At 51.2% G+C, this 14,279-nt stretch overlaps 1 protein-coding gene and 1 long non-coding RNA gene across 2 annotated transcripts; one reads left to right on the top strand and one right to left on the bottom strand.

Annotated features, from left to right (window-relative positions):
• Nucleotides 1-553: 553 nt before the first annotated feature.
• Nucleotides 554-6,690, bottom strand: Sh2d3a (SH2 domain containing 3A). The gene is made up of 9 exons (XM_035445172.1): nucleotides 6,622-6,690; nucleotides 5,233-5,582; nucleotides 4,892-4,965; nucleotides 3,545-4,017; nucleotides 2,894-3,009; nucleotides 2,567-2,741; nucleotides 2,368-2,479; nucleotides 1,774-1,959; nucleotides 554-1,149 (listed from the first exon to the last, which is right to left on the bottom strand). The coding sequence occupies exons 1-9, from the start codon at nucleotides 6,688-6,690 to the stop codon at nucleotides 989-991; spliced, it is 1,716 nt and encodes a 571-aa protein (XP_035301063.1). The 3' UTR covers nucleotides 554-988.
• Nucleotides 6,691-10,143: 3,453 nt separating this feature from the next.
• On the top strand, nucleotides 10,144-14,252 carry LOC118239023. Its single transcript, XR_004770373.1, has 3 exons — nucleotides 10,144-10,838; nucleotides 11,221-11,257; nucleotides 11,553-14,252. It is a non-coding gene; the product is annotated as an uncharacterized LOC118239023 (long non-coding RNA).
• The last annotated feature ends 27 nt before the right edge of the window (nucleotides 14,253-14,279 follow it).

The following is a 14,279-nucleotide window of genomic DNA, read 5'->3' as shown; positions in this document are numbered from 1 at the left end:
CAAAATGTACCTCTGTGGAGGCAGTGGGTGTTGGCTGCTCTCTCAGAGGATCCGGAGTTGCTTTTGAACAGCAATATTGCATCTCACAACTATCCAAGCCTGTGCCCCCTTTGACCAACTCTGGCAACTGTACTCATACCCGCATAACTTTTTTGTAAGATTTATTTATTATGGATACAACATTCTGCTTCCATGTATTTCTGCAGGCCAGAAGAGGACACCAGATCTCATTATTATAAATGGTTGTGAGCTACCATGTGGTTGCTGGGAATTGAACTCAGGACCTCTGGAAGAGCAGCCAGAGCTCTGAGCCATCTCTCCAGCCCACAAAGCCACCTTTCTTATGAGCCACACAGGGAATATGTAGAGGTGAACCTAGGTTCACCCTGGCACGCCCTCCTTGTGTGTGCTGCCAGTGCTTATGACCCACCTACTGTATACCAGGCATCAGCTTTTATTCTGGCCACATTTCCCTAGAGTGCACAGAGAGGTCAAGTGGATTGCTGGGAGTCACATGGCATTTAAGAGGTAGAGTCAGATTTGAACTTCGATACCAAATCTGTAAGGTGTTTTTATTTAGCAAAGTCACACGTTTACCACGTGGTTGCTTTCTGGGTATCCCACACAATATGCATGGATGAATAAGGGGTATATATGAGAGTGTGAGGGTTGAGTAGGTATTTTGAAAAACAGGAGGCAGCTATTACACCCCAATCTTGGGGTCCATTTTAAGAGAGATTCTTGTAAACTTTGACCCCCGAAGCATCATATTTTTAATTTTTTCCCCCATAATTTTCATAGAGCCCAAGCTGGCCTCAATCTTATGAGGCTGAGGCTGGCCTTGAACTCCTAATCCTCCCATCTTCACTTCCCAAGTGCTGGAGTTATGGGTGTAGACCGCTTCACCAAGTTTATCTCATAACCTCTTGAATAGCTGGGAGCAGCAGCATCCTTGGGGTCTCTCAAGTCAAAAATGGGGGCCCGGCTCTCAGTCCTGAGGCTCTAGTTGTTCGGACAGGATGCTGAGGACACGATGGAACTTCTCCAGGCGGTGGGCTCTAGTGGCCTGGGCGCCCTTGCTCCCCCAGAGTAGGCGGCGCAGGAAGCTGGTGGTCAATGCCTCCCATAGTTCTGGGTTGGGCCTGAATCCTGTAGGCAGAGTCAGGTGCATTGGGGTTTGGCTCAGGCCTCTCCCTATACCTGTCTTTTAATGCTAGGAACTTTGATCCATAGGAGCCAGTGGGGAGTGCCTGGGCAGAGGTTGCAGAGAAAGGGGGCCCCTTGATCTCTTCAGGGGTGAGAGCAGGGTGCAGAACAACTCCAGGCATGAGGGTGGCCAGTCCAGGTGTACTATTCACGGAGCCCTGCATTAGACCCTATGCCTGGAGGTGGTATTGAAGGATATGGCCATCCAGCTTGGCAAACCTTGGGCTGAGCCTGTCCCTTTGGAGGGTGGGGACACCTAGGGTCTCAGAAATTACCCAGAATAAGGGTCTTGGAGGTTGGGCTGGACTCAGGTGGGAGGGAGGTGTGACTCTGGGGAAGTGGTCATGTTGGAGGGGACCCCAATGGGCCTAGATCTTCCCAAGCCAGAAATTGGGGTGGCACACAATGGGTGTAGTTCTGCTGGGCTCAGCGGTCCCTTTTATAGTGGTTATGATTATATTATATTTGTGGTTCATGATTAGGGTTAGACCCTCCTCCGGGGTGTGGCGTCCCAGTTGGAACTTTGGAAAGCTAAGACCAGGTGGCCTCTAAGGGGCTCTTGCTCACCTTGCAGGCGCTGGGCTGCCGCCCTGCGGAACCGGGGTGCATCACGGGCCACCTGTCGCGCCCCAAGCAGGGTGCGCATCAGTCGGTCACATGACTCGTCCAGCGGCCCAGAGGTCTCCTCGCCCTCCATCAGGCGCGCTACCGGTGCCACGTGTGGCAGGGCCACTTCTCCTGGGTTACAGGGTCCTGTAGGAAGGGTGAAATCTGCTGGAGTAGAGCCTAGGTGGTAACAGGGACGTGGCCAAAGGCAGGGGAGGAGGGGCCAGGCCGGGGGCCTAGGGTACCGAAGGTGCTTATGATTGGGGAAGGATTTAGTTAAAGAGGAGGGGCCTAACCACAGGGCGGGGGAGGAGTGTAGGACTTAGCGCAGAAGAAAAGCCTCGGATGGAGCAGGCGTACGGCAGGAGAGGATCCTGGAGTTGAAAAGGAGGCTGCCGAGGCAAAGAGCACATGGCATAGGAGGCAGCCTAGACCAGAAAGCCTAAAACCGGGAGAAGTGAAATTTAGGGCAGGGAGGGGAGCATGGGGCAGGCATGAACCTAGGGCTGGGAGGGATCCTGAGTCAGGCAAGGCCCAGCCCAGGCCCTCTCTTACCTGTACTTTCATCCAGAGCCCGCATCAGAGGCTTTAGCTCTTGTTCAAACACCAGTGCAGCCTCCGTGTGGCTCCTTCGTAGATGATGCCAAGTGCTCTCTAACCTGGATACCTGGACACAGAGACAGGAGCCCCAACTAGTCCTCTGTTTCCTGTCATCTGCACCCAGGCTTCCGCCCCATCCCCGTTCCCAACGCACCTGGGGCATGAGCAGGGCGCCCATGACCCCAGCCAGACCCAGCAGGTCCCCGGTCTCTCCTGGCCTCAGAGCCAACGCCAGCTCCACCAGGCCTTTCAGAGCAGCTGTGCGCTCCTCCAGGGGCCCCAAGCATCCCAGCACAGCCAGGGCCCCGGCCAGCGCCAGGGTCTCAATCCTGCAGAGGTGGAATGCAAGGGTCTGGGGGCAGTAGGAGAATTTGTGATGGGAGTGGGGGCAGGAAATGGGTTTCCCAATCCCCTCCTTCCACCATGGGGAACGTTAGTAGAAACTGGGTTAGGAAGTCACACCCCCCCACACACACCTCACCTCTCTAGCACCTCCAACCTCAGGCGATGACCATGAGGAAGTGTGAGTAGCTCTAGACCGGAGGCAACACCCATGGCACTCCTCTGACTCTTGTTCACCCCCAGCAGGCCTACAGCCTTGACAAGAGAACACAAAGCAAGGTGAAACAGACTAAGCATGGGATGATCCCTTGGAGCCGGCTTCTGTTCCCCTGGTGAAGCCATTTCCTCCTAACAGAAACACTCCATCCTGACAGAATAGGGAAGCTCCTAGGATGAGAGGGAACGGACAAGGCCAGGGAAGTAGAGGAAACCTGGAAGTCTCAGGCAGTCTCTGAAGTTCACAAGGTTCACAAGACTCATAAGCAGTGACAATTTTTGGAGCTGCCTGCAGGGGGCGCTGGGGATGCGGTGTTTGTGAGTGGTTACCCATGCTAGCCTTGGGCTTTTTATGTAATGCAGCCTTTGAGTCACCATAATCCTGTGACTGACCTCCCACCTCTACTCCAGGAAGTAACCCCATAAACTTTCCAGTTCACCGACTCAGGTGGAATCATTTCCTTCTGCTGCCAGTGCCCTAGCTATGGTGAATAGACATTTGTTCACAATTCTCCAGGAAAAGCCACAGATAGCTTAGTCCCTTGCTGGTAGAGGACTCTAGCAGGTGACCCACCTGGCAATCCACCAACAGCAGGTGTAGAGCAGTGCTCCCGGGATGGTGTGCCACAAACAAGCTTCGGAGAGTACTCAGAACTGTAGGGTCCATGGGCCGATTCTGGGGACCCAGCAGGCGGGAGGGGTGGCCAGGGATGCAAAATGAGACCTCAGCGTGTGGTCTTACAAAGCATCTGTCCCCATCTTCCTCTTCCTCCTCCACTTCCCACCAGCAGGCATCTGGCTCTGGACAGCTTGGTCTAGGAGTCGTTCTCTGAGCACTGGACACTCGGGGGTGGAGTTCGCAGTATGTTGAGGAGTGTCCAGAGGCCAAGGAGGGTGTCCGGAGGGGCTTGGAGAGAGCTTTTGCGTGAAGCCGTCCATCAGAGGCTCTGAGACTGCCCGCCATAGTTCCCATGTGAGGCAGGGCCTTCAGCAATGTGGGTTCGCTGCCTGTCCTGTGCAGGGCCGATCCAAAAGTAGGGGGCGCTCCTGAGACAAGGAGGGATATGGGTGTGCTTAGAGACCACAGCTTGGCAGAGTGGGATGGAAGTGAGACTTAAAGTCTCTGGCTCGTCTGCTTCAGCTACTGGTTCAGCCCAGTAACTGAGGATCCCTCCCTAACCTCCCAACCTCACTTGGGGAATGTTCTGAATTCTGGGTGCTACATTTAACATTTGAATGTGTGTGATCATGTGTATGTGGTTATGCGTGCACAAACATACGGATGCCAGCATGGATGCCAGCGGATGACCTTAGGTGTTGTCCCCCAGGCATCATCGACTTGATTATTTGATCAGGATTTGTGCCACTGGCCTGAGACTCCTGACTGTGTCAGGCTGTTGGCCCAGTGAGCCTCAAGGATTTCCTGTCTCCACCTCCCCAGCATTAGATAAAAACATGCATCACCATGCTTGGCTTTTTAAAACATGGGTTCTGGGGATTTGAACTCAGGTCCTCAGGCTTGTGTGGCAAGCACTTTGCCCACTGCACCATCTCCCCTTCCCCCATATCCCCTCCCCTCCCACCTTTTCCTGAGAGAGGGTCTCAGTGGGTAGTCTACATTGCCTTGAGTTGAAGATCCTCCTGTCTGGGATTCTCAAGTAGCTGAGCTGACACACACATACACACTTATGACTCAGTACTGTATTCACAAACATGTGAACACTCACTTATGACGTAGGCCTGACACACCACACACACACACACACACACACACACACACACACACACACACACACACTTATGACCCTATATCAGTATCAAAGGGCTCTCAACTGACTGGAGCAAGAAACCAGGGGCCTGAGGTAGATCCAGGGGCCTGAGCTCACTCGGGGGAGAATGGTAGCACCAATCTCACAGCTACCATGGCCCTGGGGGCCCTCACCTGCTCCAGCTCCATCTTCTTCTGCAGGCTGGTTGGAACTCCACTTCCTGGGCCTAGGAGACAGAGGTGCAAAGGGTTGTGGGTCCAGCTTGTGTAGAGAAAATGCTACCAACCAGTTCTATCAACCTGCCAGCCACTTCAGCAATGGTTCTGCTCTTAATTCTTAGTTCTTAATTCTGCGGCTAGGCTGGCAGAAGTAGAGGGCAGGAGGATCCGCAGTTCGGGGGCATCCTCCACTACACAGTGAGTTTGAGCCCAGCCTGGGCTACATGAGACCTTGCCTGAAATTGTCGGTCAGAAGAAGCCTCAACACTGAGTACCTGAGAGTCCTGGTGGCAGCCAGGCTGTCTGTGAGCACATTCTCACTGAAGCTGCGTGTCAGTGGCCTCTGACGACTCACGGGCCTGGAGGCCACAGCTCCTGTGGCCTGAGACAGTGGCTGTCCGAGGGTCATGTAACTGTGGACCAGGGCAGACATGCTGGCAAACCTTTCATCTTCTAGCTGAAAGAGGGCCTGTGGGCGACCAGGTCTGGGCCGCAGTGCCACTCGGAACACCTCAAAATGTAGGGTCTTGCCTCGCCAACGGCAGGAGATCACTGGGGAGTGGCCTTGGGACTCTGAGATACGAACAAGGAAGTCTCCATCTTGTCGTAGAAGGGCTTCAGCTCCCTGAGGATGCAGAATAGGTGACATGTTTCCAGAACCTTACCCTCCCACAGCGGACAAAAGCCACCATAAAGGAGGGGCTCCACCCTGACCATGCCCTCAGCCCCTCATGGGGATTCTAGGCGGGGCTCCACCCTGACCATGCCCACAGCCCCTCACTGGGGGATTCTAGGCAGGGGCTCCACCCTGACCACGCCCTCAGCCCCTCACTGGGGGATTTCAGGCCAGTGTTCTACTTCTGGGTCAGGACCCCAGAACTACTGATTTTTTTTTTTTTTGAGATAAACTCTGACTATGTAATCCAGAGTGGCCTTAAACTGCACAGCTTCCCGAGTGTTAGGGCTGTAGTTGTTTATCATGCTACTTGGCTCTAAGAAGTATTGTATTTCTTACTTTGACAGGGTCTTTCTATGTAGCCCTGGCTGGTCTGGAACTCACTGTGTAGCCCAGGCTGGGCTTTAACCCACAAGATCTATCTTCCTCCCGAGTGCTGGATTTACAGGCGTGCTCCACCACACCAAATTGAGAGGAATTGTTTTGATTCCCCACTCTATAGATTGGTAAACTGAGTCTCAGAGAGTTCAAATACATTGTCCATAGTCCCAGAGACTGTAAATCGTAGGGCTAGAATCTGGACCCAGCATGTCTGATTGCTGGGCAATCACTTAGCTTTCTGTTTGCCACAATTTTACTGTGTTTCAGTGTTTAGGGGCTCTTGAGTATGTGACACTAAGGAGATAGAGGCAAGGTGGCTCAGCTTCAAAGGGAAGTGCCAGGGAGAGATGGGGCCAGAGGGGGAGACAGACAGGGGCAAGAGAGGACACAGGGGGTCTGTTCAACCTCTGTTACCATCCTCAGCAGTATCCCAGGGATGGTTTCAATTCATCTGACAGTTCCCACTTAGCCAAGCTTCAAAAGTGTCTCTGGTCCTCCAGCAGCCCAACTGCCCCCAATAGACCCTGGCTCTAAGTTGCTCATTTGAGATCCAGGATTTCCCACATTGGTGTGGGAAAGCCTTCCCACCAGCCTGCAAGGTTCATACCTGTCGAGACAGCTGACCGTGGTACCAGGGCTGGCAGGCAAGATCATCTCTGTCCTGTGGCACCTGCATGGAGGTCTTGGTGGAGGCAATCAGGGCTGAGATCTGCACATTCACCCAGCCTCAGTCTTTTACATCTGCAAAATGGGAGCAATGAGTCCTGCACACTGAGGGCCTGGGTCTTATTCTTTCATCCTTATCTTATTTTTGAAAGTGGCCATCCCATTCATTCATTCATTCATTCATTCATTCATTCATTCATTCATTCATTCTAGTTTTGCTCTAGTCAGCTTTAATTATCAACTTTACACAGCATAGAGTCACCTTGGAAAGGAGTCTCAGGTGAGGGCTCGTTGTCGTGTGATCATATTTACACGTGTGTATGCCTGTGGGGATTGTCTTCATTGTTAATTGTGTAGAAGGGCTCAGCCCCCTGTGGGTGGCACAATTCAGCCCCTGGGAAGGTGGTGCTGGGCTATGTGAGGAAGCTAGCTAACATGGGTCTGTGTGCGAGCCAGCAAGCAATGTTCCTCCATCTTTTTCCCCCCACAAGCTCCTGCTTGTGTTTCTGCCCTCGCTTCCTTCAGTGAGGGATTGTGACTGGGAAGCTGTAGTAAAGCCCCAACTGCTCCTGAGCTGCTTTTGGCCCATGTCTTACCCCATCAACAGAGACGCAGCGGGAATGAAGCTAGAACAAGCCCATATTCAGCACATACAACAGTGGGTTTTGTCATGACATCTTCATACCTGTTTAAAACATGTTCTGCTCATACCCACCCCATTACCTTCTCTATTATTTAAACATTTATGTACATGTGATGTGTGCACGCATGTGTGTGCAGGTGTTTGCACCCTTAGGCACGTGTTGAGGCCAGAGGAGGATGTTGAGTATCTATTTCTGTCTCCAGTATAACTTGAGTTGGGGTCCCACAGTCAATCAGAAGATTGCCACTTTGGCTAGGCTCCCTGTCTCTGCCTGCCCAAAACTGGGCTTACTGCAATGTGTGGCCATGACCAGGATTTTACTTGGGGGCAGGGGACACTTGTGCAAGCACCCTTTCTCATGGAATCATGTCTCCAGCTCATTACTCTCTCCTGTCTGCACACCCCCATTGTGCTGGTCTTTTTCATGTCATGTATGTGCCTGTGTGTATATATCAGTACTTGGTTATATGTCTTTTACATGTGACAGAAAACATAGCATTTCTCTAGCTCTGGCTTATTTTAGTTAACATGATATTCCCCAGTCCCATCAATTTTTCTGCAAATGACATATTTTTAATAACTGCATAATATTCCATTGTATAAACACAACAGACCCCCCTTTTATTCTTCTCCAATTTTTTTTTCTTTTTGGAGATCTTATAGCCCAGTTGGCCTTAAAGTCCTGCCTCTATTTCTTGAGTGCTGGGTCAAATATCTTTCTCATCCATGTGTGGATGGACTTCTAGGCTGATTCTACACTGCCTCTTGTGAAGAGTCCACATTGTATCACAGCTCAAATGACACTATAGATAACATACATACATATAAACACACATACATACGTAGATATAAATAATATAAGCCCATGTGATAAATTAAACAAGCAATCTGCAACCATATTTACATGCATATACACACACACACACACACACACACACACACACACACACACACACACCACACATTGTGCAGCCCTGGTTGGCCTGGAACTGGCTATGCATTCCAGACTGGCCTAGAAATCACAGAGATCTTCCAGCTTCTGCCTCCTGGGTGTTGCAATTAAATGTGTGTGCCAGTCTGCACAGCTAGTGTGTGTGTGTGTGTGTGTGTGTGTGTGTGTGTGTGTGTTGCTGGGGTTTGAACCTGAGACCTCCCAGGTGCCCTACAGGTACAGACATTGAGCTACTACCCAGCCTTAAATATCTCAGTATTAATAGTGTAAGCCTCATTTTACAAGCATGAGTTCTATTACTGAACTACAGCTTCCAGCTCAGATGAGAAATTTTGTATACAAATAAACACAATACACTTATTTATAAGTAAGTATATATTACATAAAACAAAACAATATATATTTCCCCTGGTTTGATATTCTGTTGCTGTGAGAAAACACTGATCACAAGCAACTTGGGGGAGGAGAGGATTCAGTTGGGTTACACTTCCATGTCACACTCCATTCCCGACGGAAGTCAAGACAGGAACTCAGTCAGAGGGTCCAGCAGTCAAGAGTGCAGACTGCTTTTGCACAGGACCTGAGTTCAGATCCCAGCATCCACACTGCAACCCACAACAGCCTGCAACCTCAGCCCCAGGGAATTCTACAACTTCTGACATCCACACACATCTGAATCCCCATCCCTACATGGAGTACATTTAGTTACACAGACACAGACACACAGACAGGCAGACACACACATCCATGCCCCCCATAACATACATTTGGTCACAGAGACACACATATCCACATCCTCTGCCCATGTGTCATACATTCAGCAAACAGACAGACAGACAGACACAGACATACACCCCACACATTTATATATACAGTAACTGAAGCGGAAACCACATAGACTGGTTACTGGCTTGCCCACTGGTTTTCTGTTAGCTTCTTAAGCAGCACAGGTCTAGGGTGGCACTGCCCACTGTGGGCTGACATTCACACACATGTAAAGGAAAACACTGTATATGTAGAAATAACAGAAATGTATCCATAAAATTGGCCATAAGTAACTTCTTACTTTAGTTACCATCATTTAAATTGGGTACGGCTGCATTTGTCTGTAAACTCAGTACTCTGGAGGCTGGGGTAGGAGGGTCATGAGTCAAAGCTAGCCTGGGCTACAGAGTGAGACCCAATCTGAAAAAAATTTCCAAATAGTAAAAATAAAATCAAATAGTAAAGTTAGAGTCATCTCACACTGACAACTGCACATTTGAGGGCTCCTTATCAAAGTGCAATATGTCAGAAATATATATGTTCCAGCAGAACACAATGTTGGTTTGTTTTGATGATCTCAAGTAGCCCAGGCTGGCCCGGAACTCACTATATAGCCCAGGATGATTTTGAGCTCCTGATCCTCCTGTCTCCACCTCTCCAGTGCTGGGGTGTACGCCTGAACCCCCAGGCTGGGTTTATTTGTGCTGAGTGCTCTCAGCACCACCCTCCTGCGCAGTCTTCATGATGGTTTAAAAGTCTAACTTAGAGACTGATCTGCAAAAGGCGATTTTACATTTTACATTTAGAGTTTCTCCTTGTATTTGGGAACTCAGCTATTTTGTTAGTATATTATGGTTAGATTTTAGATCTCAGACATTATTCCACAGGCCCCAGCTTGTGCCTCAAATATCTGTCACACAAATCACCTTGGGTGAGAGAGAGAGGGCTATCCTCTCTCTCTCTCTCTCTTTCTCTCTCTCTCTCTCTCTCTCTCTCTCTCTCTCTTTCTCTCTCTCTCCATCCACCCATCCAACGATTGTCTGTCTGTCTGTCTGTCTGTCTGTCTGTCTGTCTGTCTGTCTGTCTGTCTCCAAAGTCTGGAGCCTAGAAGTGGCCCTCCCTGGCCGAAGCTTCAGAGAGGTATGCAGCAGGATTCTTGCCTCCTGAGTCACCGCTTCCAGGAAAGGGGGCGGGGCACCCTTAGCTGCGTGGTCAGCTGAGACCTGGGGCCCTAGGGTCCCGGAGAGAGCTGCCTCAGGCATTGTACACCTGAAGCCAGGTGTGCTCCAGAACGTGCACATTTCCTGTTTGTCACCTGGGTGGGGTCCGCAACTATGGTCGTGAACTTCACGACTCACAAATTCCTGTTTCTCCAGTCACCTTGACAGGAATGGAGGCCAGGGAGGACCAAGCTCCTCTGGTGCAAGTTGGGAGAGCCTAAGGAGGGCACAGATCCACCCCAGGTCAATGAAGCTGTCCTCTGGGTCTTTTGGGGGATAATTTATTTTGACAGGGGAGGGGAACCGGAGAAACGGCTAGGCAAACTTGAGTGAGGTCTGTGGGTCTTCTGTGTCTGTGTAAAGCTGCACACACATTTAGGGGTGCACTTAATCAGCAGGGGAAGTTGGGGTTCTGGGGTCTCACCTTCGACCCTGAACTGATATGGTGATTTAAGACCTGCTGTGGAGCAGCCTGTCCTAGACTCTGAACTCCCAATTACTCCATCCCCAGCTACAACCAACAACCAACAGATGAACGAAGATCATTTCTAAGGGTCCCTGGTGCAAGTAGTGAAGCGGTAAGATATTGTAGCGGTAAGGAAGGCTGGAGGTGCAGGGATCTTTTAAAAATTTTATTGTGTGCCGGAGTGCTAAGGTTCGAGGGTGGAGGTTAGAGAACAAGTCAGTGGCCACGGTTCTCTCCTCTGTCTTCATGTGGGTTCCAGAACGGAACTCAGGCTAGTAGGTTGCAGGGACAAGCGCCTTTATCAGCAGAGCCATCTCGTCGGGGGGGGGGGCTGGTGTTCTTTTAAATATGAAAGACCCTTTCTAGAAGGCGAGGACCTGGGAGCTGAGACCTAGGTTTGGACTGAGGCAACAAGGCAGAGTTCGGGATGCCTGGTGTGGTGAGCTGAGGGTGAGGCAGTTAGTTAGCCGGGTTGCTTTTTGATGTTTTCACAGGACCAAGGTGCTGATGTGAACCAGGAGGGACCAGAGGGTAAGAAAAGGAGTCCTGGAGGGGAAACCTCACAGTAAGGGGAGCACCCCATTTTAAACCAGAGATCACAGGCCCGACTTTAGGAAGGGTTTGGAGCCAGCCAGCCAGGGAGGGGCAGATCCGGATTTGCGCTGGCGCACACGAAAGTGGAAGCCTAGAGTGTTTCCGCAGAGAGCAGGAAACACACTGGGAGCTGTGCGAGGGCCACCCAAGGCACACCCGGGTTCCCGGACACGCATGACGCTCAGCCACTCACTTGGAGACTTCTTCCGTCCCTCCCCCTCTCCCCCCGCAGATTCTCTTGGATGGATCTTGGGGTTCTCCCTGAGAGCTGACGGCTCCACCCCGATCAGTAGGGACCCTGGATCTACCAAAGACCACCCCCTCACTCACCTGGGCCGGACTCTGGGAGGATCCGACGGGACTCAATCTGGAGGCTCAGCGGTTGAGGAGCGCAGTGTCCACGCCCCAGCCGGGTCCAGCCTCGCCAGCACTCCACCTGGCTGGAGCCCAGCCCTAGCACCTGGCCCCGCCCCTTCAGCCCGGCACACCTTCCCCGCCCCTTCAGGCTCCGCCTCCAAAGGAACCTCCCAGGTGCTCTCCCCGTCCCCTTGGAACTTGTCCGCCTGCAGCGGCATCCGTGTGCGTCCGTCCGTGAGTGTGAGTGTGTGCGTCTGTTCTCAATAGACTCCCCGTCCTTGGCAACTCCAAATAGCCCCGCTCTTTAGACAGGCGCCCCACCTCCTCACGGCCACGCCCCACTTAGTACCATTCTTTGGGATTTTTCTCTTTCCTTTTCTTCTTTCTCTGCCCCCCCCCCCTTTTTACAGAATTCAGCTATCTCTCCGAGGATGACCTTGGACTCCTGGTCCTCCTTCCTCCATCTCCCGCGTGCTGGAACGGCGGGTGTGAGCTGCCATGCGCGGTGCCGGGGACTGAACCTCCCGGCTTTGTGCACGCTGGAGAGCGCTCAACCCACTGAGGCCTAGAATGACTTTTCCCACATACCATGTCTCCATAGGACCGGGCGGTGTCTCTCCAAATCCCCAGGGATCCAAATCAGTTCAGGGCAGTCCTAGCCTGTGGCAACAAACCTGCTGCTTCCTCCAGGCCATCCTCACCCTGCTGGGGATGAGAGTTGAGAGACTTGTGGGGAAGTAGACAGCCTCCATCAAAGACGGAGCTGGGCGGGAGTTTGGGACCAGGATGAAGACTGAGGGTTCGGATGGTTTCTCAGGTTGGGGGTGGGGTTCCATCCTGATGCCCAGAGACGAGGCAGAGGAAGTTGGGGGTTGCAAATCTGCGGCAAGAGAGGCGATATGCACTTGTTAAAAGGCCACGTTTATTCAAAGCTCACTAGTAAGTCAGGCTGTGGCGGGTGTTCAGTGGGTAGAGCGCTGGCCCAGCATGCACGAACCAACTGCAGCACTCGAGAGGAGGAGGCAGGAGGATCAAGACTTCAGTCAGCCTTAGCTACACTGCGAAGTTCAAGGCCAGTCTGGGCTATATGAGATTCTTTAAAGTATTCCATATAATAGCGGCAACGCTTATTGAACACCTACTGGATACTAAGACAATTCAGCTTGCTAGTCCTGACCCTACGGGTTAATTTTGACTCACTCCAGGAATGAGACAGGTGCTATTCACGTCACCCACCCCACCCCACCCCATTTTCCCAGTGGAGAAACTGAGGCACAGGGGTGAAGGAGCTAAGTCATTCGTGCAAATGTACCGCAGCCTGGGAGTGGTAGGGATGGATTTTGAATTTAGAGCCCTAGTTGATGCTTTCCAGCCTACCTCGTTTTTTTTCACAGCCTGGCCTCCCCCTGTAATCTTCGACCCTGACCGTGAGCAGAGAAAGTAAATTGTTACCCAGTTTACAGAAGAGGGAGAGGATGCGTAGGAAGTCACAGATGTCAAAAATAGGGGATGGAAACTGTCCTCGCTTGCAGAGTTGCAAAAGGGAGGGTTTCCAGGCTGTGCCCACCTCTTCCCCCATCTCCCCGCTATGTAAATCAGACTCACGGTGGTCCAGGGAAGCGGTCTAGCACCGCCTAGTGGCCATAAGGATGAAAAGGCAGAGTGGGAGGGGAGCTACTTGGAAACTGGTGAGCTAAATCTTGAGAAGGGCTTCCAGGCAAAGGGAATTTTAGCTCCTAATAATAGTAGCTAAATTATAAGTAAGTAGGAAGGCAGTAAATATTTGTTAAGCAAACTAATTCGTGAATGACAGGGGAGGGTGATGGTGGCTTTGACTCAAAGGGGAACTCAACAGCTGGAAAGGTGGGCTATATAATTGTCAGGTTTATTGGGTATCAGAGTTTATAGAGAGGGAAAGGACAGGAAAGGGTGGAGGAGGGCTGTGATTTGAAATTTTGGAAGACCTCAGAAAAAATGACATTTGGAGGCTCAAGAGACTGCTCAGTCAAGTGTGCGCTATAGGATTGAGAGGCCCTGAGTTCAAATCCCTGGCATACACTTAAAGCAGGAGGAGGTAGTCTAGGCTCTTTATTCTCTATGCTCCTAGGATGTGATGGGAAGCAGAGACAGTTGTGGAAGCTCAGGGACCAGCTATCCAGGAACAGAGAGAGAAAGAGAGAGAGAGAGAGAGAGAGAGAGAGAGAGAGAGAGAGAGAGAGGCTGCCTTAAGCAGTATGGAGGAGAAGACCTTCATTGAGGTTGTCCTGTGACTTCAACACATCTGTCAGTGTGTTGAAGCACCCACACTCCACACACAAACATGCACAAACACATGCTATTCACAGCACAAGATCAAAAAGAAAGAAAGAAGAAAAGAAAGAAAAAAAAGGGTGGTGAGAGGGCTCAGTGGGCAAAGGTGATTGCTGCAAGCCTGAAGATCTGAGTTCAATCCCTGGAACTGACATGGTGGAAGAAGAGAACAGACTCCTTCCCTCATGTCCTCTGACCTCCACACATAAACTATGCCCCACAAGTGTCTTCACACGCATACACAGATATGACATATATACATATATATGCCAAATAAATGTAATAAAAATGA

The sequence above is a fragment of the Cricetulus griseus genome, chromosome 5 (assembly GCF_003668045.3).
Source record: "Cricetulus griseus strain 17A/GY chromosome 5, alternate assembly CriGri-PICRH-1.0, whole genome shotgun sequence".
Taxonomy (NCBI): domain Eukaryota; kingdom Metazoa; phylum Chordata; class Mammalia; order Rodentia; family Cricetidae; genus Cricetulus; species Cricetulus griseus.
This window is presented reverse-complemented; position numbering and strand designations above follow the sequence as displayed.

Coding starts and splice junctions, on each gene's coding strand:
- Sh2d3a (XM_035445172.1), bottom strand. CDS start 6,690: ATGCAGGTGCCACAGGACAGAGATGATCTTGCCTGCCAGCCCTGGTAC. Junction 4,018..4,891: donor TGAGGGCCCCCAGGGCCATG/GTAGCTGTGAGA, acceptor TCCTTGTCTCAG/GAGCGCCCCCTACTTTTGGA. Junction 2,480..2,566: donor GCGCCCTGCTCATGCCCCAG/GTGCGTTGGGAA, acceptor CTCTGTGTCCAG/GTATCCAGGTTAGAGAGCAC.